Source organism: Engystomops pustulosus, chromosome 8 (assembly GCF_040894005.1).
Source record: "Engystomops pustulosus chromosome 8, aEngPut4.maternal, whole genome shotgun sequence".
In the NCBI taxonomy this organism is placed as follows: domain Eukaryota; kingdom Metazoa; phylum Chordata; class Amphibia; order Anura; family Leptodactylidae; genus Engystomops; species Engystomops pustulosus.
Window position 1 is genome coordinate 89,593,897 of NC_092418.1, and position 23,324 is coordinate 89,617,220.

The window sequence follows — 23,324 nt, forward strand, 5'->3', positions numbered from 1 at the left end:
GTCGAAGGCAGCGACTGGATTGGATTCTACTGGATTCCCAAAGATGGCGTCTACAGGACACAGAGAAAGCGAGAAGAAGAGGAAGAGAGAAGAAGAGATGAGGAAGAGAGAAGATAAGAAGAGGAAGAGAGAAAAGGTGAAGAGGAAGAGAGAAGAGGACAGCGAGAGCGGATTAAAGATAAAGAGGAGAGGAGAGATTGCCGGATTATTAGAGGATGACGGGCCAAGACCGGGCAACAGCCAGGACCCTGTAACATCAAGCCCCTACCCCGACTTCTATGTCTACCGCCTCTCCATCCATCAGGTGCTGGGTAGGGGCGGCTTTGGAAAGGTAAGTGGCATCACTTTATTATTGATTTCATTTTGCCATTGCCGTTAGTTTCTGTTAACAGACATTTTTATCCAGTGAATGTATTTCTAGCCATGCGTATGATATGTGGGGTCACACTGAGATTGGGAAAAACACATTGTTATTTTTGTTATTAACTTGCTCCACAAAGGTCATATTATGCTAATAGCTATGTATTTATATTTGTAAAGGTGCCTGTAAGGGGAATGGGTCCAACACTGATCTTCTCCTGACAATGATTGCTGTATTTGGAGTCATCACTAGGAGGAGCTCTATTCAATATACATTTTTGGCTTCCATTGAGCGGAATAAAAGCTGTATTTTTTCTATCCACTGAGCTCCCCCTAGTGGTAATTGCATGCAGAAAGTTTCATCATTAAGAAATTTATAGGAGAGATTGTTCATTGTTTTATGCCATTTGTCTTCTGTAAATATAGTGAAAAATATTCTAATCTGATTAAGCTCCATTTTTATAAAGCACGAGGGTGAGATGGGTTAAGTGTGAGGTTTTAAATTAAAACATTCTTGCTTTATAAAGATATGACATGGGCCTACTACATTTTGCTATCAGGGCCTTGATATCATAAAAATCACTCAGTGTACCTTACTGTCATAGTGGAAAAGTATTCTTCAAGGAGGAGATGGTTTTAAAATATGGGTCCTCCGTTTTCCTCCCACACTCTAAAAACATACTGGTAGATTGATTAGATTGTGAGTCCAATTGGGGAAAGGGACTGATTTGGCAATCTCTGTGCAGCGCTGTGTAATGCTATATAAATTATATTATTATTATTATAATAATAGTACAGAGAGTCTGATACCTGTCTGACCAGAGCCTGGCTACTGTCATTTTAAAGATTGTGCTAGTTGGTGCTTTATATGAACGGTGCACCCCACTGTCATAGCCAGCAGAAATGTCTGACCCCCAGCAGATAACTTATCTATGTAATAAATGTATAAGAATCTCCTCTTTCCATCTTTAGGTGGTCCTGGCGTCATTCCCTGGCCGAAACACCTTCATGGCCGTGAAAGTTGTCCTCAAAACATCGGACAATACAGCAATGTTGATGAGAGAGCGACGGATACTCCAGACAGCCCGAGAGTGCCCATTTCTATGCCACCTGTATGCCGCACATCAGTCTCAGCACGGGGCGTATTTCATCACGGAGTATCTGTCTGGCGGCAGCCTGCAGGCGTTAATCACAATGTGCGGCAGCTTGAACATCGATAATGTGAGATTCTACACAGCAGAGATAGTATGTGGCCTCCAATTCCTCCACGGACACAACATCGTCCACAGAGATATAAAGCCAGGAAACATCATGCTGGATAGAAGTGGGCACATCCGCATCATCGACCTGGGCCTTGCCCGCGATGGTGTTACCTCCTCCAATAAGATCCGTGGAGTGGTGGGCACAACCTGTTATATGGCCCCAGAGGTGCTGCTGGATGAGGAATATGACGCAGCAGTTGACTGGTGGAGCTTGGGGATTGTTGTGTCCATAATGTCATCTGGATACTCCCCATTTTACTATGGGCCCATCAGGATTGAGGCGGCCGAGTCCATCATCACCGAAATGCCAGAAATACCACCCTGGCTGGCCGCCGATTTAAAACATCTGATTAAACAACTGCTGCGGAAAAATCCTGAGATGCGGCTGGGTGTGTCCGGTAACATCAGACAACATCCCTTCTTTGACAGCATTGGCTGGGAGGATCTTGAGGCCGGGAGAGCACAGCCCCCATTTACACCATTCAGGGCCGTTCTGAAGAACAAACACCTGCAGTGGCCGGGAGATGAAACACCTACTAACCCGGTGGCCGAATTCTCCTACATGTCACCTAGCTGGGCCCGGTAAGATCCTTCTCCTGTAGAAAGCTTACATGTAATAGTCATTATTAACCTGATGCAGTCTCTTCCATAGTCTTTCTCCTTCTATTCTTCATTATTATTGCTCCTAACAATTATTATGTCTCGGCTTATTCTTAGGATGATGGAGAGATCCAGATTGTAAGATCTATGACTGGTGAGTTCTCCATACATACATATCTAAGCACCTATAACAACATATCTATATACACATGACACATAATATATGACATATACATATATCTTGGCTCACTTATGGGCAGGACTAACAATACATTTTGGGGCATACTTATCAGGCCCTGAAATAATCGCAAATGCTAGCTTGTAGCTTGATACATATGCCCCATTATTGGTAAAGACAGCTTTGAGCTTTTTACAGCTTTTTCCACATCTATATATTAGACACAAATCTCATAAGAATAAATATTTTCATGTTACATTAGTTCTCTTGTCTATATATGTAGAAGTGGTACAACTAACATTTCCCTCTTATGTCCTGTAGGATCAGCCCGTGCCACTGCCCAGAACTTAATGCCTCCTGTACCCATCTCTGCTGCTGTGTAAGACCTCGGCTCGCCTACAACATCCTCTCTATGACTTCAGGTTGCTGAAAATTCCATCATGACGTTGCCTCGGTGCTTGGCTTCGATCCTCTGATATCCGGCAGCGTCTGACATCACTTCCCTCCTGAAGAAACGTTCAGCTCCTGGATAGGCCTGTGTGTCCTGCTCACCCCAGGCCTGGTAAGTTACACACACTACACACACATAGATACATTGATAGACACTTAGATAGATATAGGTATAGACACACACATAGATATATAGGATAGGTGTAGATATTGGCTTTGGTCCTGGGAATTGTTCCGATCGCCATATTTGGGGTCAGGAAGGAATTTTTCCACCTTGATGAGCATTGGTTTGCTCTTCAAGGAGGTTTTTGCCTTCCTCAGGATCATACACAGCCATAAATAGGTATAGTATGATAGATTTACAATCCTAAAAAAGATAATTTATATAGAAAATATTAGACAAGTAAAAATATAGATCCCCCCCCCTCATACTAGGATAAATAATGTAGGTTATTACATGGATAGCGTAGGATAGATGATGGTCTTTGATCCTGGGATTTATTCTGATCCCCATATATGGGGTCAGGAAGGTGTTTTTTGCCTTCCTCTGGATCAACTCTGCCATAAATAGTTTTAGTGCTAAAGCTCTGTAAATTATTATTAATTATTAATATAAATAAAATAAAGAATAACCCTCCCACCCTGAAATAATAGTTGTAGTCTTTATAACAATAATTTACATAGAAAATATTAGAGAGGTAAAAATATAGGCCCCCTCACACACCAGGTAAGATAATGTATGTTATAAAGTGGATTGTGCAGTTGAGTAATTATTAATTAATGTCAATAAGAAAAAAAAAATCTAAAAAAAATAAATAAATAGGCGGAGTCTCATAATAATAATTTACATAGAAAATATTAGAGAAGTAAAAAATATAGACCTCCTCACACACTAGGTAAGATAATGTGGGTTATAAAGTGGATAGTGTAGCTAAGTAATTATTAATTAATGCAAATTAGAAAAAATCTAAAAAAAAAAAAAATAGGTGTAGTCTCATAATAATCATTTACATAGAAAATAATAGAGAAGTAAACATATATTCCCCCCCCCCCCCCCACACACACACACACTAGGTAAGATAATGTGGGTTATAAAGTGGATAGTGTAGCTAAGTAATTATTAATTAATATAAATAATAAAAAAAAACAAAAAAAAAATAGGTGTGGTCTCATAATAATAATTTACATAGAAAATACTAGAAAAGTTAATATATACTGTATATACTCGAGTATAAGTCGACCCAAGTATAAGCCAAGGCCCCTAATTTTACCACAAAAACTTGGCAAAAACCTATATTTTTTTAACTCAAGTATAAGCCGAGATTGGGTTTTCAGCACGTTTTTTTGTGCTGAAAAACTAGGCTTATACTCAAGTATATATATATCCCCCCATACACACAATAGGTTAGATAATGTAGGTTATAATGTGGATAGTGTAGGTAAGTAATTATTAATGTAAGTAACAAAAAAAATCTAAAAAGCTAAAAAAATAGGTGAAATTTCATAGTTTTAATATTTTTATGAATAAATAGTAATACAGAAAATAGTAAACATAGCTTAAATTTATAAAATAAAATACACAAATTATTAAAAACAAAATAGATATTAGTTATAAATAAAATATTTTCCCCCACCCCCTTACAGCTTGGTGTCTGTGTCTTTATTTCCCTTGGATTTCCATGTAGTGCTCTAATACAGTGGTCACCACAGTCGTCCGTGGAACATCCAGTCCTGGGTCGCACCCAAAGATCTTTAGGAAAAATAAATAAACACACCCTTCCTCCAGTAGTACGCGTCTCCTCTGTACGCTGAGCTGACGCCGGCAGACGTGATGATGTCATTACATTGCGTCAGTCGGAATCGGAGCTGCGTACTGCACAGAGTAAAGGAGAAGAGAACTGCAGGTGCTTCAGGGGAGGGGAATGGTGAATATATGATTGGTTTTGTAATTATTCACAGTGAAAAGAAGTAGGGTGGGGATCTGCATGGAGGGGACATACATCGGGAGGCTAGATAGGTGGCCTTTATAAGTGTGGGCGGGGCTAGAGAAAAGGGAGTGTCATAATCCACTCTTTTTCTGTGATTTTGTATCACACATTAGTATCAGTCAGTGACATAGACATTAGCGGCTTCCAGTACCTTACAGGTGATGATCTGCTCAGGGACTATAATATTTCTTCTCCCGCTCGCGGTTCATCTGCCGTGAGATGTGCCAGATGTTTTCAGTTCTTAGCAGCACATCTCTCACACTACAACCATAAAAATACCACAGTCACACTATAATGTCACCTGGATAACAGTACTACTAAATAATACACACCCTTCCCAACACAACTGGCCACACAATTAAAAAAAAGCCATAGTGTGGCCCTAAAAATGTATTTATAATATACACTAGATAAATTACCTGATAGTCCCCACCAAATTGATTTTTAGTAATAATGCACTTTTCCATGTACACAACACATGATGCATTTTGCCGATACGTTTGCAATGTATTACAAAACACAAAGCAAACGCATTATGTGACTGCAGACACAATCCAGGCAGTCCCCGGGTTACGTACAAGATAGGTTCTGTAGGTTTGTTCTTAAGTTGAGTTTGTATGTAAGTCGGAACTGTATATTTTATAATTGTAATCCCAGACAGAATTTTTTGGGTCTCTGTGACAATTGGATTTTAAAAATGTTGTCATAAGAACCAGGATTAACAATAAATCTTCACCTCTGATAACTGTTATAGATGTTTATTGTAGCCTAAGGCTAAAGTACAGTAAATGACCATCATCCAGAGGTCCGTTTGTAACTAGGGGTCATCTGTAAGTTGGGTATTCTTAAGTAGGGGACTGCCTGTAATATAATGAGTGCTTGTAATAATATACCCTACCCCAGTATTCATTTACATCCAACACCTTTATATACAGTGCAACCCTGACTAACATATATACTATGTATATTATCTACAGCCCCTCTCAGATCCATTTACATACAGACCCCCCTAATTTATTAATATGTATACCATCTGCATATAAATATAAAAAGGCCCCACCCATTTAAATTATTAAAAGGATTTACCCACCAATCAAGGTGCTGATCGGTGAGGGTCTCCGTGATCATTAAAACAGGGGTCCGAGGTACAGTAGTATATACAGCCAGTCAGCCCCCAGTAGTATATACAGCCAGCCTGCCCCCATATATAGGCACCAGCCCCCTGTGGTATATAGCCATCAGTCCCCTGTGGTATATAGCCACCAGGTAATTCAGGCCTCGAGGAGGTCCGAGGTGCTGCTTCTGGCCCGGACCGCCCCTCCCACGCCATAGGTCGGCAGTGACTTCATGCGGCAGTGACTTCATGCGGCAGTCACCGCCCCCTCATGAATACGCCGAACCGCAGTGTACGGTTCTGCAGTGTCTGCTGGCTTTATCGGAGGGTTTATCACTGTAGGGTTCAGCATCCTAAAGGTATGTTTGGTTCATAATGTATGTAATCAAATGGTAGATTTTCATTAAAGAAGAGCAGATCCTGGCAGAGGAGGCACACACCAGCATGTCAGTGCCAGAGGGGGCACACACCAGCATGTCAGTGCCAGAGGGGGCACACACCAGCATGTCAGTGCCAGAGGGGGCACACACCAGCATGTCAGTGCCAGAGGGGGCACACACCAGCATGCCAGTGGGGGCACACACCAGCATGTCAGTGTGCTTGGTGCAGTGTACAATCCAATATTTGGGACTGACTGTGTCTTTTGCATAATTTATGCTGCCAATTGCACTCGGTCAGCAGTTTGCATGTTGGTGGTTTACAAATCGCTGAAAAGAAAAAACATCCAGTGAGCGGCAGTTCTGTGGGCGGAAATGCCTTGTTGATGCCAGAGGTCAGAGGAGAATGGGCAGACTGGTTCGAGCTGATAGAAAGGCAACAGTGACTCAAATCGCCACCCGTTACAACCAAGGTAGGCAGAAGAGCATCTCTGAACGCACAGTACTTTGAACTTTGAGGCAGATGGGCTACAGCAGCAGAAGACCACACCGGGTGCCACTCCTTTCAGCTAAGAACAGGAAACTGAGGCTACAATTTGCACAAGCTCATCGAAATTGGACAGTAGAAGATTGGAAAAACGTTGCCTGGTCTGATGAGTCTCGATTTCTGCTGCGACATTCGGATGGTAGGGTCAGAATTTGGCGTCAACAACATGAAAGCATGGATCCATCCTGCCTTGTATCAATGGTTCAGGCTGGTGGTGTCATGGTGTGGGGAATATTTTCTTGGCACTCTTTGGGCCCCTTGGTACCAATTGAGCATTGTTGCAACGCCACAGTCTACCTGAGTATTGTTGCTGACCATGTCTATCCCTTTATGACCACAATGTACCCAACATCTGATGGCTACTTTCAGCAGGATAATGCGCCATGTCATAAAGCTGGAATCATCTCAGACTGGTTTCTTGAACATGACAATGAGTTCACTGTACTCAAATGGCCTCCACAGTCACCAGATCTCAATCCAATAGAGCATCTTTGGGATGTGGTGGAACGGGAGATTCGCATCATGGATGTGCAGCCGACAAATCTGCGGCAACTGTGTGATGCCATCATGTCAATATGGACCAAAATCTCTGAGGAATGCTTCCAGCACCTTGTTGAATCTATGCCACGAAGAATTGAGGCAGTTCTGAAGGCAAAAGGGGGTCCAACCCGTTACTAGCATGGTGTACCTAATAAAGTGGCCGGTGAGTGTATATATATATATATAAATATATATATATATGTGTATAAATGTGTGTGATTGTAACTCAGATGTGTGTGTATACAAATATTTATATTTTTTAAGCAGGAAAAGGGACCCCATTCAGAAGACTACTCGGGGCCCCACAACCAATCAGAGCTCAGCTTTCATTTTCCCACCGCTGTTTACTCCTCTCCCCAACCTACGTTTTTACTTTACAGAACAGTGCCCTGTATATATGGGGTCTAAGGGATAGGGCAAAGAGGGTAAGGATAGGTCATGGGTTTTAAGGCCTATCTTACCTAATCTTACCTTATCTTCCCTAAAAAAGAGCGGGAACACTATTTCTGTTCTATGCATTATATTTTTGAGCTGCCAGTTTGCAAGTTGCAAGTTTTAATATTTTAGATGTAGCCAAGAATCTAAGGGTCAATACATGTTTCTATCGCTCAAAACCTTAGACTCCGCTCCATACCTGATGAAATTAGGAAGAAACATGTCATCTTTTGGCTAGGCAAGTGTAGCAATGTGTTCCATCCAGGGAGAGAGGGTTAGCAATGGATCATGTTAATGGGAGCAACAGGACTATATAGTAGAGGTCATCTATCTGTGCATTGTGTATCTCCTCCTATAGAAACTACATAACTCTCTCTTTATGTGTGTAACGCTGCAAGGAGGACTGCAATACAAGGAGACTTTATACTTCATGTATGGCACAACCTGTCAAAAAAGCAACAAAAACCCAACCGCAATCCATGTCACACCAATGCGATTAGTTGTGTTGGCAGAGGAACGGCTCGTGCTGTGAGGAGATGAGTTTTCTAATTTTACCCCTCACAGAAGCTGTAAAACCATTTCCTTTTTGTGTGTTCTGGTTTCCTGTTATCTTTCTGGTGCTTGGTTTTAGAAACTGCTGAAAGAAATGTTTTTGCATGCAACAAAAAAAAGCAAATAAACAGCCTCATAATCGAAAGGGTTTGAGTAAATATATATTTCAAAGACAGAGGAGATTTTACGTTATTAGAAGGTTCAGGGAATAGGACAGCGTTGAAGCTTTATCCCTTTCACCACTTCCCGTAAAGACCTCCGAGATGTTTTCATCCTTGAAAAGCTTGACCGAAAAATCTAATGTGGGCCCACCAGATACAATTATACTAAGGCACAACCTCCATGAATCCTTAGGAAATAGACTCCAGTAATATTAAAATTGGGTTGACTTCTGCTAGACCAGTGGTGGCGAACCTTTTAGAGACTGAGTACCCAAATTGCAAACAAAAGTCAAATTATCTATCACAAAGTGCCAACACAGGAATTTAGCCCAATATTACCAGCAATACCACTATACCACAATACCACTATGCAAGGGCCAAATAATACTGCTACATGATGATCACCACCATTACAACAACATAAATACCATGATACTGATAATAAAGACTACTATACAAAGACAAATAATAACACTAACCTAGAGCAGCAGTGGTTCATTTTACCGCTATACAAGAATAAATAATACCGGTATACAGGGATAAACATTACCACCATACAGGGATAAATAATACCACTGTGATGAATATCACAGCCATATAAATGCCATAAGTGCAGGGGTAAATATTACAGCCATATATACAGGGATAATTATTACCGCCATTCATACAGGGATAAATATTACAGGCATATATACAGGGATAAATATTACAGGCATATATACAGGGATAAATACACGGATAATACTACTATCATCCTCGTCACCTTGAGTAATACACCCCCTGCTTTGCCTGGCCGGAGCTCTGATTATAAACTGAATCTGTGCAGGGGGCCGATGCGCGTGCCCACACAGAGGGGTCTGCGTGCCATAGGCTCGTCTCCACTGTTCTAGACCTTTAGGGTCCTTTATGAGGTATGAGCCTGGGCCCACTGGTGAATTCTGTGCTCCCCTGGTGAGCCGCTTTAAAACTATGCAGAGTCCATAGTGACCCAGCTGATTAGTTTCAATGCAAAACTTCTTGTTCCAGTAATTAATCTAGTGATTCGCCACTGATAGTTCTCCATTTCTTCAAAATAACCGATGGCGTCCTCATATACTGTAGGTTTACTGCTATGATAATAAAAATAATCTTTATTTATATTGCACAATCATATTCCCCAGAGCTTTACAAATCATAGGGCACATATACAAATCGCAAGAGCTTACAGACTATGGTATAGTTTATTCTTCCTTGGTCCCAACAATTTCAGGAGACTAAGTCGTAGCAGCCATAGCAGCTACCATGGGGCCCACAGTCTCAGGGAGCCCCATCATCCAACCTGACACTTTAAAGAAGGATGTGCACCAATGTTTACATATTATGCTGCTCATTGTATAACATTATATGTTTATAACAGATATTTGATGTATATATGCTGATATGCTGTATGTGTGTGTATATGTGATGTCTATATGCTGCACGGTGTGTATGTATTTGATTTGTATATGCTGTATATATGAGTACATGAGTGTATAAATGTGTGTGTATATATATATATATATATATATATATATATATATATATATATATACAGGTTACGTCCGGGATAGGTTTATTCTTATGTTGAATTTGCATGTAAGTCGGAACTGCATATTTTATAATTGGATATTAAAAATGTTGGATTGTCATAAGAACCAGGATTAACAATAAATCTTAATTGCAGACCCCTTTGATAATGGTAATGGTTGTTTAGTGTTGCCTAAGGATAAAGTACAGTAAGTTACCCACATCCAGAGGGCCATTTGTATATGTATAAATGTGTGCGATTGTAACTCATATGTGTGCATATACAAATGTGTATATTTTTTAAGCAGGAAGGGGGGCCCCATTCAGAAGCCTGCTGTGGGGCCCTGCCTCTCCTACGTACGCCCCTGCCCCCATCCACAGTGGTCCATTGCTTTTATTTCAGGTTGGATCAAAATCTGCTGACAACAGTGCAAAGTGCCTTGAAGGTAGAGAAGATCACAGGTTAAATATCAAAGTCCCATGTATTGAAATTGAACAGCAGCACAGAACTTCTAAAATTACTATATTGTGCAGAAATAAGAGAAATGTTTAGTGTTTCTTCTGCAACCCTATATTGTCATACAACAATGGCACTACAAATACCAAATAACAGAGGCAAAAACAATAACTACATGCATTACACACATAACAAGGCTACATCGGAATTCTTTAAACCAAAAAAACTAATAATAATTGTGCAGCAGATGATTGTGAATTGTGAAACCACATATTGATGGAGGCCAAAAAGCATTCGACCCTTTTCCCCTGCCTCTAATACTTTGATCATTTGGTGGCTTCATATACGTAAAATCTCTAAAAAGTCTATTTTAGTAGCAACCCAAAGCTTTCTGAGGCCAGAATATACAAAATTTTCTCTACCTTAAAATGGTGTTTCCTTATGTAGCAACATGTATCAGGTTCCTGGCTGTCAATTTCTACTTTTCTGGTGATGTCATGACTTGACTGTTGAAAGGTACCAGTGATGTGATGAAACATAATAAAAGAGGAACACATGTACACAATCATCACATTGCCTAAGAGTGACAATCATAGGATAGCTGTACAGGAGCAATTCAGTAATGAAAAATTTGTGTGAAACTGGCCTAACACATTAGATTTTCTATAAGACTCCATACGTCTGAAACAGTGTCCTACAAAGGCAATCTCCATAGATTGAATAAATCCATTCCTGACCTACATCCATGGCCTCTCACCTAACCAAAACAGTTCCCTATACTGCACTGACGAGATGTAATAACATTGAAACAGCGCTGTCTACATCTGGGTGTCTGTACTTTTTGTAAAAAAAACGTACTGGTTTGACTTTTATCCTACGTCATGTTACTGGGCTTTCGGACATTGATGTAGAGGAAGCTAGCTTATTTAAGGTAGTGCTGAGACATAAGCTCCCTTTTCCAACCCTGAATACCTTGTTTACATATTCCTTACCCAGATTCCTCTGCTGCTGCTTCTTCAGGAATTTGGCTCTGCTTTGCCCTTCTTGGTCTAGCGATAAGACAACAGTCATGAGAATTGTTGTTACTCGGTCTAATTACTGGCCTATAGGGAGTTAAGTTATTTTAAATATAATTTTAATTAAATGGAAAAACCCTTCAACAACAAAACTTATGAATTATTTACATGTACTGCATAGATGAATGACTGGAATTAGTTGGGTCTAAGTAACCCTTGGTTTTTTGGTATGTGGTAGTCAGTAGCTTGCAGAACTCTGCAGAACTTAGTGGCACAAAAGTTGAAAAGTTTGAAAATTTGTTGCAACTAATTCTAGAATTTTCTACAGCCGGGAGTGGATTTGTACCTATATTTGTGACTTTTTGAAAACTCACACTTCATAAATCTGTTTTGCACATCTGAATTTACTTGATAAGTGAAAAGTGGAGTAGGTTGGAAACAGTCACACAACAGTCGCTATTTTGTACGAAATGGAACGGTGGCTGAGTGAGTAGCACTTCTGCCTTGCAGCGCTGGGGTCCTGGGTTTGAATCCCACCCAGGTCAACATCTTCAAAGAGTTTGTATGTTCTCTCCGTGTTTGTGTGGGTTTCCTCCAGTTTCCTCCCACACTCCAAAAACATACTGTTAGGTTGTTTAGATTGTGAGCCCCATGGGGACAGGGACCAATTTGTCATGCTTTGTGCAGCACTGCGTAATCTGTAGGCGCTATATAAATAAAGAATTATTATTAATGGAAGAAGTGATGCTTATGAGACATTTTGAAGACAAAAAACTGACATAACTGCAATGATACACCCCCTCAATGGGTGTATCTCTTACGCAGAGACTTTCCTGTTGGGTTTATGCAGGGGGTAGGGGGTGTCTCATGCAGACAACTCTTTCGAAGCCCAATATTTTTGTATGTTTTTGTGCAGCAAAATGTAAAGACAATCAAAAAAAGCTCATTAAAATTTAGCTTTTGCACATTGTAGGGGCTTTATGGCTTCTAATAAGCCAACACCAACAACACACCTAGAGTCTAACAGCGTGGGACTATGCTAGATCATCAAAAGCAAAGGAAAGCCGTGTATGATAATGAACAAATCCTATTTTTCTATCCACTCCCAGATAACATCTGGACGCTACATTTTTTTCATTTGCATCTTATAAAAATTTCATATGGAAAAAGCAGCCTGAAAGCCGCTGCGCATAAAGTTCACTATGTTTTACATATAAGACTTTTCGGTGTAGAAGTTTTAGTGATCTAGTAATGTCTCTGCAGCGGTTATGTTAGTACATCCTGAAAAGGAGCAGAAAATAGGAGCCATTAATTGTAATAATTCATCCTGTATTGATCTCCATGTAGTTTATAGTCTCCTCTACAATAGCTCAGGCTCACAGGAGAGGCTTGATCAGCAGCAGCCACATGTGGGAACTGTTGCATCACTTCAATGTTTCCGGACTGAGGGGAAGTCAGAAATTTTTTTTTTTTTTTTTTGCAGAACTCTAGGAGAAGTCTGGAAAACAAGACACAACTGCCGGTGACTGGGACAATCTGGGAGAGAGAGAGCGGAGCAACATCTGGAAGGAGTCCTCACCATCTTCCCTCCTTGCCAGTAGGTGACAACAAGGCAGGGGCTATGGGAGCTGCTACATGTAGGCTATGCTGGGCTGGGTGTGGTGGTGGGATGTGAACACACAGAGCCAGGCTGTCAGATCCCTACCATTAATCCCTTCTTTTATGCTACTTGACTTGCACTGCCATGTCATCTAATGCAGAGGAACAATTAGAGTTGACTCAGGCCACACGTAGGACTATCCTCTGCAGAATAGTAAGTATGTGCTGATTGAGTCACTAACTTCTTGTCACTGGGGTTTCAATAGTTAACTCCTGCTCTTTGACCCATTCAGTGCTCTCTTCTCAGATGTCTGCTGCTTGTATTTGCTTCCCTTCTCATGATTTTTACTGCTGGTTTGCATCCTGTTCAGATTCGTATCTCCGCTGCCTCGATGAGATACTAGTTATGATACTCTTCGGTTATGGAATGTGTTTTTAACACATAGCTTGATTTTTTTTTCTTGTTTAAGTAACTTCTATAATTTACTATGATGCCTTTGTAGTATTTGCCAAAGGATAATTGGTGGTTACAGAGATCTGCTCATCGGTCCAACTTATCAAAAATGGTTCAAACTTTTTTTCCAGTTATTTATTAACATTCTTATAGTATATGAAGCGAAGGGGTGATATAAGGTCTTGAATTTAGGTAAGGATCCCATTGTAAGATATAATCATCCTATAAGCTAGATAGTGAGGGATCCTTTTAGGTCTTTTAATTCTTTTATTCCTTATTTATATAGCACACACAGATTACGCAGCGCTGCACCCAATTGGTCCCTGTCCCCATGGGGCTCACAATCTAAACAACCTAACAGTATGTTTTTGGAGTGTGGGATGAAACCGGAGGACCCGGAGAAAACCCACACAAACACGGAGAGAACATACAAAATCTTTGCAGATGTTGACCTGGGTGGGATTCAAACCCAGGACCCCAGCGCTGCAAGGCAGAAGTGCTACTCACTCAGCCACGGTGCTGCCCGCACTATATATCACCTATCCCATTCTCATCAAAAGTAAGAGAAAGAACAAGGTTCTGGTAGGTTTCTTAATGCAGAAGGAGGCCAAAAAAATTCTCCTAGTAATAATAGATGATCCTGCAGGGATTTAGGAGCCTGAGCTGCAGTGATCACCTGATTGCCGTTATTAGAAGGGATGTTTTGCTTTATTTTTATATAATAGTTATGTACATGTACTACTTAAACATTGCTATTTTTGGTGTCACATATAGTTTGTATTTATTTGTTTACGAGTCACATTGAAACTAACTTCTACTTCATGTCCTGATCTGTGTTGATGCTGGGACTTGCAGTCCTCATTGATTTGCTCAAATTCTAGAGTACGAGGTACTAAATATTCTGCAGGGATATCAGCTGATCTGCAATGGAAACATTTTCCATGACTGTAGAATTTCATGTTTCATTGGACTTTAGTTACTATTTTGGTTTCTTTTTATTTGGCAATGCTCATCCAGTGCCAGATCCTGACAGATCTGAATCCCGAGCGCCAGAACGGTTCCAGTGATGTTGTGGGAGACCTCTGGTCATTTGTTCTCCTTGTTTTGCAGCGTGAGAGAAGTAGAAGTGGAAATTTGGTGCAATGTTAAATATTTGCTAAACGCTTGTGTCCTCAGAATCACAAGACGAAGCGAGAAAGAGCTCATGTTCTATTACAGCAACACATACAGAAATGTGTGCAATATAGTATACATGTGTGAATACAGTAAATGTAGTATACAGGCAGTCCCCGGGTTACGTACAAGATAGGGTCCAGAGGTTTTTACACCAGTAAACTAACATGAATTCCCATCTTGTATGTGAAATCTCAATCATTTACCTATATCTCCCCAAAGTCATATGCAAATGAGCGGACAAGAGTCATATATTGCCTGAGATGAGTCATTTTCAGAGGTGGTGTCACTTAAGACAATCCTACCTTCGATTCTATAGTAATCAGGCCTGTGATCTACAGAAATATATATATATATATACATACAGTAAAAGAAATAGAAGGGAATGGGCCACATTTACGAAGGCCCTTATGCCAGTTTTTTGTCGGACTTTGCATGTTCTTTCTTGTGCACACTGTTTGCACAGGTATTTTTTGGAAGTGTCCACGACACATGTGTGTCGCACACGACTCATTTGCGCCGTGGCTGCACTACACCTGACGCAACAAATTTCTGCATATGTAGGTACTCTAGAAGTGATGGTCCTCCTTCTATCTCCAAAAGTAACTCATCTCAGGCAAAATATGACTCTTCTCTTATCATTTTCGCGTGATTTGGCAGGATAAATGGATGACATTTCACATAAAAGGGGGGAATTCTAGAAAGGACACAACACACACCATACCTGAGGAGGAGAAATACATAACTAATGCCGCCTTATGTATTTAGGGCTACTATCGCATTCTACTTAGTCTACATTCACACGAACCTATGGGGGACGTATATACGGCTGATGTATATACAGCATATATATGTTCCGCATACATGGCAATGGGCGCACGGCGCCCTACGGTGCGGTACCGTACCGTTCCGTAGGCGGGAGAAAGATAGGACATGTCCTATGCTTTGCTGGAATACGGCGCTATGCGCCATATATTACTATGGAGAGGGGCGGGGGTGAGCGGTGCACATCCCCTCCTCTTCTCCCTGGTACCAATGTGTGGCCGCCATGCTATGGTACGGCAGACACATGTTAATGTGAATGTAGCCTTACAGTGTATGTTTGCTGTATACATCTAGAAGGCATATAGCAAACAGACCTATAGATTCCAGTACACAGGATGGAGGCGTCCTTTTGACCTCCATCAAGCTTGTCTACATTAGGCTGCACTATTTTATTCTATGGTAAAAACATATATAGAGAGCAGTATATTTTTGCATTCAGAGTTTGTGATTAAGATATTGATGACCTAACAACTATCAACTGTGAATGGGGGAGTAAAAAGATGGCAGTCAGGTGAATGTATCTGAAGGGTAAGATTAGACAGTCTAAAGATGCACCAAATTTATTATCCAGTATTAGGCACATGATAAGCCGGGTATATTTTGAGATCTTGAAGTTTACACTGTCTAAGGCTACATTCACACGGCCGATATACGTCCCCCATAGATGGCAATGGGCGCACGGCGCCCTACGGGAGCGGTACGGTGCCGCCCACGTGCGACTCCGTACCCGGGAAAAAGATAGGACATGTCCTATCTTTTCCCGTATTACGGTGCCGTGCCCCATACATCCCTATGGAGAGGGGCGGGGGTGAGCAGCCCTCCTCTCCCAGCGCGCTGCCGCGTGCCCACCGTGCTACGGTACGGTGGGCAACAGCAGTATGAATCTAGCCTAATTGTATCAGACTCCACTAATAAACCCATCCATAATGTTACATATTTTGCAAGTCTACTCACATGTAAACAAGTTAAATTGTCAAGTTAATGTTCCACCTACAGATTTTTTTTGGAAGCAGTCCCAGTTATGTTGAAAGCTGAGCCATTTCATTAAGGATTCAGATATCTTTATGGCACTGACGGATATAGCCGAGCGCTATATACGTTAGCGCCATACAGATGAATAAAGCAGCGTGATCTCGTGATTACTGCGACCCCCACAGATTAGCCGCTATCCTACTAACTTGTTGTCACTGGACAACTACTTTAAGTAAAGAAGCTTCTCTATGTATCTTTCAGCTCCTTCTTTCTCCTGTAGTGAGCAGTGTATCTGAAAGCCTTCTCAGGTTCATACACAGCAGATAGATATGGAGGCTAATGACCCAGTGCACACCTAGTACATAGCTCAGCTCTCTGAGGAGAGTAGACTATCCATGGTCTATCTCTAAGGAGTTAAGTCACTAGACACTTTATCAGGTTTCTTTTTCTCTCAGCTCTTGGTGGATACAGGATAGAAAGCTGATTTTCACAAACTGCTTAAATAAGGAAGAAAGGCAGAGGAGAAATAAGGACACAGTAACAGATTTCTTTAATAAAGTATTTTTATATATATATATATATATATATATATATATATATATTGTTACCTACACTATTCATTTATTACAATTCTTGGGGTCTTCCACCATATAGCCACATTCAAATATTACCTGATACCCATATGCAAAGTTCTTAAACATTTATTTCAGTAGTAACCCAACCTTTGCCTCAGACTGTTATAGTCCCTGTCAGTAACCTGCTGACTGGTTCTGGCCTTGAAGCAGGGCGCTTTTAGCACTAGGACTGGATTATAGAGTGGGCTCCTGGGGCGTGTGCTCTAGGGCCCCCACCACTTTGCCCTTAATGGGGCCTCCACCAAATGTAGGCAAATTAGGCAGTCGGATGACAGCCCACAGTATGTACGATTCCAGCTGCCCAGGCATTGTCATGTAGACTTCAGTCTATAGCAGAGCAAGGGAACAATAAGTTCCTTGCTCTGCCATAGACCATCAGAGCTCACACAGTGCGCTGCCAGTCTGAGTGTTCTGACACCGCAAGGCAAGAGGAGGAGGTTGGCTGCATGGGGGGAATGGGGAAGGTGAATACAATTTTATTATTTTACCTGAGGCTGTACATAGCTATAATAGGGGGACTGTATATAGTTAGTTATTATAGGGGGCCGTAGCTAGTTATTACAGTGTGCTGTATATAGTTATTATAGGGGACTGTATATAGTTAGTTACTATAGGGGGCTGTATGTAGTTATTATAAGGTGTGTATATAGTTATTACAGACAGCTGTATATAGTTATTAAAGTGGGTTGTATATAGTTATTATAGGGGTGCTGCATATATAGTTATTATAGGAGGCTGTATATAGTTATTACAGTGTGCTGTATATAGTTATTATTGGGGGGTGTATATAGTTATAATAGAGGATTTGTATATAGTTATTAGAGGTGGCTGGAAATATATTTATTACTAGCAACAAAATTGTGGGGAGGGCCCCCAACTGTGTGCGCCCAGGGGCCTCCGCCACCTCAATCACATAATGCAACTACAGTATAGAAAAAATACTGGGGAGTTTATTGCAAATGCATATAATATATTAGACTGTGTATCTGTATGACATCAGATGAATGTGATCTACCAAGTACCTGGGGACCCACTTAGCTCAGGGGCCCTGCTTGGACTAGCTGGGCCAGCCTGAACCTGCAGTTCTCTTCTGCTCCAGTAGCATCCAATATACATAATGTTGTGTAAGCAGCTGCTCCAGAAATCTCTGATGTAGTCTGTAGCAAGGGTGTAACTTGAGGAAGCACCGTACTGAGGGTGTGCTCACATCCATGCCCAGGAGCCTTGGGCGAACCAAAATGTGTAATTTCTCCATACAAAAATACCTATACAGTACAGTACAGGTATTGCTTGAGGGTCCAGTAATAACTCTGAATAATACCTCTGGTCTGCCGTGCTGTTAAAGGGCTATTCCCAAGTCAGGTATTTATAGTATATTCACAGAATATATCATAGATTCATGATACGTTCTGATCCCACCTCTGGGATTTCTCCCCTTTCTTGAAATCTGTAAAATTGGGGGCTGCCGTATAGTGAATGGGATGACTTATAGGGCAGCTCACTGCTGAAAGTCCAATTAGTAGAGTAAGATCTCAGATTTGTTAGAATTATAAAAAAGTTTCTTCCACGTTGAATCTATTGTGTCAGAAGCAATAGTAACAGTAACAAGGTAATATATTGTGTAGAAGCTGCAGATCATTATCTAGCATTGAGATAAACTCATTGAAGTTGATGTGTCATGGAGAGGCAGGAAGGCATGGCAGCTGCTGACGGATGTCACTATATGGGCTACATCATAAGATCGAGGAACATCCCACAATGGTTTGGATGGTGCCAATGCAGCTGTGTGGAAGTAGACAGCTGTTTTTCAGCTGTGGATGGTTTTTGTATCGGGTATTGTACTCCTCAACCCTGATACAAAAACTGTAAAATATATAGATGGATATGAAATTATTTCTTTCTACAATATTCTTTGTATGTAATAAGCAGCTGGATCCACAGACACTTAAAATTTCATTCATGTCTATGGGGAACTGTCAAAAATAGTCAAGTACAGTCCCCAGTGATCTCTGCATCTTTTTCTGCTCTTTCTCCTGCAGTGAGCAGTTTAGCGTTGGCCAGAGGTTGGTCCACTTCATACAGATAAGGAGGCTAAATATGAACTCTTTCCATACCTCTTGAATATATCCCCATGATGTTTCATCATTCTGAGGTGATTAGACTATTAGGCTGTTTGTAAAGAATTACCATATATATTCGAGTATAAGCCTAGTTTTTCAGCACAAAAAATGTGCTGAAAAACCCTAACTCGGCTTATACTCGGGTCAAGGAAAAAAGCTAAAAGTGAACTCACCTACTGACGCTCCCCAGCATCCATCGCGGCTCCTACATGGGGTCCTGGTCTGTCTTCGTGACATCAGCCACAATGGCACACACTATGATGTCAGCTTGCGGCTGACGTCGTGGTGCCTGCGACGGATCGGGAGGGGCAGGCAGGCTATATACTCGAGGGGGGCAGGCAGGCAGGGTATATACTCGAGGGGGCAGGCAGGCTATATACTTGATGGGGCTGGCGGGCTATATACTACAGGGGCTGTCTGGCTATATACTAAAGGGGGGGCTGGCTGGCTATATACTCCAGGGGGCTGGCAGGCCATATACTGGGGGGGCTGTGACCAATGCATTTCGTACCCTCGGCTTGTACTCAAGTCAATAGGTTTTCCAGTTTTTTGTGTCATAATTAGGGGTTTTGGCTTATACTCGGGTCGGCTTATACTCAAGTATATACGGTAAGTCATTAGACACTTTACCAGTTTCCTTGATCTCTCTGCTGTCAGTAAATACAGGACAGAAAGCGGATTTATACAAACTGCTTAATGAGGAAGAAAGACAGAGGAAAAGAAGGACAGAAGAAAATATTTCTTTATTACCGTATATCACAAAGTTTACTAATAGGAACTTCAATATTCATTTATAAAAAAATGTTGTTGAAAGTTTCACTTTAAATAATACACGTAGTATGAGATTCATGCAATGTACCAGTAGCTCGCTTTTAGTTTGGCTTTGGATTCTGTTTTCTGCTGTTTCTTTTGTTGGAAACTATGCTTATATGCATAGCAGAATAAAAGTTATGAGTCATGCCTGGAGCAGACAAGCCGAGAAACAAGTGGTAATTAGGGAAAGTAGCTAAATCTATAACTCTTAGAGGCTTAGAAGACATTATACATCCTAAAGCTAGGACTGAAGCCACTAACATACCAGATTTCCTTCAGCCTCAGTAAACGACCAGACAGGATTTACATTTTAGGAACATGTTTGTGTTAATTGTTCTTTGTTAACATTCTAGTTATCCAGTGTAAATGATACCGTCAGCAGCGTCATGTGCCCAAACATCTACCAGGGATGGCTAAATATAGTGCAAGTAATTATTCCTATATTAGTACTTGCCACAGGGAGCTTCAGTGTATGTGAGCTATATACCTGTGCCCTGTCCTGCAAGGCCACCCATAGTTGTGGTCCCTGGTGCCTTATGGGAGCTCCTGCCTTGGTCACAGGTCTAGATCACCACCAGGATATGAATACCCGGGGCGTAACTAGGAGAGGCAGGGCCCCATAGCAGACTTATGAATAGGGCCTACTTCCCCACACCATATACACAAATACTGCATAAATACATACAAAAAATACACATCATAAATACATAGAGCATACACACACACACACACATATATATATATATATATATATATATATATATATATATATATACAGTAGGATATACACAGAAACATCCAGCATATACACACCCAATTCTGCAGATGCTGGGGCCCCCTGACACTGTGGGCCCCATAGCAGCTGCTTTGGCTGCTACCCTGTAGTTACATCCCTGATAAATACCATATACACTCTCAATTTTATATTAATAAAATGCATCACCTATCTACACCATGGTGCTAATTGTTTCATTAATGGGTCCACAACATGCAACTTCAGACACTAGGCCCAAATGCAAAATCCCTCACATACCCCCTAAGTATAATTCATAGTACTAATCTCCATATACGGAAGAGACAACTTTTTCACCCCTAATATTGTTGAGTGGACTCTAACCGCAAAGTTCCTCAGAAGTTTGGGTCCAGGGTCGGGTGAAGCTCAACTCAACACCGGTAACAGTCTAAATCGAGGCTGGCACCGAACTGAATTTCAGCTTTGACAAAACTTCTAAGGGTCCAGTCATTACTAGTCCCTAAGGCTCTTAGGCCTCCAGCATTAAGTAACACCAGTTATTAGAAAGTCCCTACAGCAAGTCCTGCCGCCGCATCAGAGGGTGAAAAATGTTTGCTATCTTTTATATTTTTAGCTTCTGAAATTATACTCAGTGGGTCATGGGAAAAGGTCTTCTGAAACACTGAATGGCATAAAAGTAGAAAATTAAATATTTGTGGAAATTATGTTATTTTCAAGAGATTTCCAGGATCAGATCTACAGGAGTCTAATGGACCAATGTGGCAAGCTTTGTGCAGCGCTGCATAATCTGTAGGCGCTATATAAATAAAGAATTATTATTATTTACTTGAATGGGATTGAGCTGCATAAGAAACCTGTGGATGAGACATCACAATCACTAAGAATATCTGTGGGGGATTGGGATTACGGTATGTAAACAATATAACCATGGTTTTAATGTCATGTAATGTAAAAGTCAGTCCCTGGGTTATGTACAAGATAAGTTCTGAAGGTTTGTTCTTAAGATGAATTGGTATGTAAGTCGGAACTGTATATTTTTTAATTGTAAGTCCAGACAAATTTTTTTGGTCTCTGTGACAATTGGATTTTGAAAATGTTGGATTGTCATAAAAACCAGGATTAACAAAGACACCTGTGATAACTGTTACAGCTGTTTATTGTAGCCTAAGGCTAAAGAACAGTAAGTTACCCACATACAGAGGTCCGTTTGTAACTAGGGGTTGTCTGTAAGTCGGGTGTTCTTAAGTAGGGGACCGCCTGTAATTATATTATCCTCACACAGGATAGAAGATGGATAACCTTTACAGAATCACTTCAGGCACCTCTGATTATTCTAATTTATTATGTTTAACTGCCTGTATCTCCCTGTTCTGTAGCTCTAGAACCAAAAGGCTAGGAACTGAAATATAAGATTCTTAACTCTAATATACCAAAGCATTGTTCTAGGTACTAAGGAGCCCAAGATATGGGTATATGAATTTACACTCCCCTTTACCCTCTAAAAGTGACTCTTCTCATTTGAATATGACTTTGTAGGGACGTAACTACAGGGGTAGCACCCATATCAGCTGCTATGGGGCCCACAGTGTCAGGGGGCCTCAGCATATGTGATATTGGGTGTATATGTGCTGGGTATGTTTGTATGTGAATGTGGTGTATATATACTGTATATCTGTTTATATTCTGTATGTATGTTTGCGATGTATTTGTGTATTTGGTGAGTGTAAAAATATGTATTTTTTTTAAAGAGGGAGGTGGGCCCTATTCAGTAGTCTGTTGTGGGGCCCTGTTTTGCCACTGGTAAATAAGTTATAATGAGTTAAGGTTAAAAAAAAGGGGGAATTCTGACCGAATTGTAAATCTTGCTTTCCGCTATCTGATTGTATACACCTTGTACACTGATCACAAATACTGTATTGTCACAATGGATCTTTCACTACTTTAAAATTTCAATAAAAACAGAATTGATAAAAAAGGGGGAATTCTATAAAGGACATTTCATTAAGTACCTGAGGAGCTGCTAGTATAGTGGTGTTTAGTGGCTAGTACAGACAGTCCCCAGATTACGTACAAGATAGGTTCTGCAGGTTTGTTCTTAAGTTGAATTTGTATGTGAGTCGGAACTGTATATTTTATCATTGTAACCCCAGGCAATTTTTTTTGGTCTCTGTGACAATTGGATTTTCAAAATGTTGGATTGTCATAAGAACCAGGAGTAACAATAAATCTTTGTTACAGACACCTGTGATAACTGTTATAGCTGTTTATTGTAGCCTAAGGATAAAGTACAGTAAGTTACCAATTACCAGTGGGCCGTTTGTAACTAGGGGTCATATGTAAGTTGGGTGTTCTTAAATAGGGGACCGCCTGTATAGCTAGTTTAGTGGTGTAAACGCT

The 23,324-nt window shown here is 40.8% G+C and overlaps 2 protein-coding genes across 2 annotated transcripts in view; both read left to right on the forward strand.

Moving 5' to 3' along the window:
• On the forward strand, positions 1 to 3,271 carry LOC140074763 (protein kinase C theta type-like). Its single transcript, XM_072119923.1, has 4 exons — positions 1 to 331; positions 1,333 to 2,204; positions 2,340 to 2,376; positions 2,722 to 3,271. The coding sequence occupies exons 1-3, from the start codon at positions 44 to 46 to the stop codon at positions 2,362 to 2,364; spliced, it is 1,185 nt and encodes a 394-aa protein (XP_071976024.1). The 5' UTR covers positions 1 to 43; the 3' UTR covers positions 2,365 to 2,376; positions 2,722 to 3,271.
• Positions 3,272 to 13,067: 9,796 nt separating this feature from the next.
• WIPF1 (WAS/WASL interacting protein family member 1) overlaps positions 13,068 to 23,324 on the forward strand; it is a 46,761-nt gene continuing 36,504 nt past the window's right edge. The window contains exon 1 of the mRNA XM_072121678.1: positions 13,068 to 13,179. The gene's annotated coding sequence lies outside the window, so the exon portion shown is untranslated. The remainder of the gene's footprint in view (positions 13,180 to 23,324) is intronic.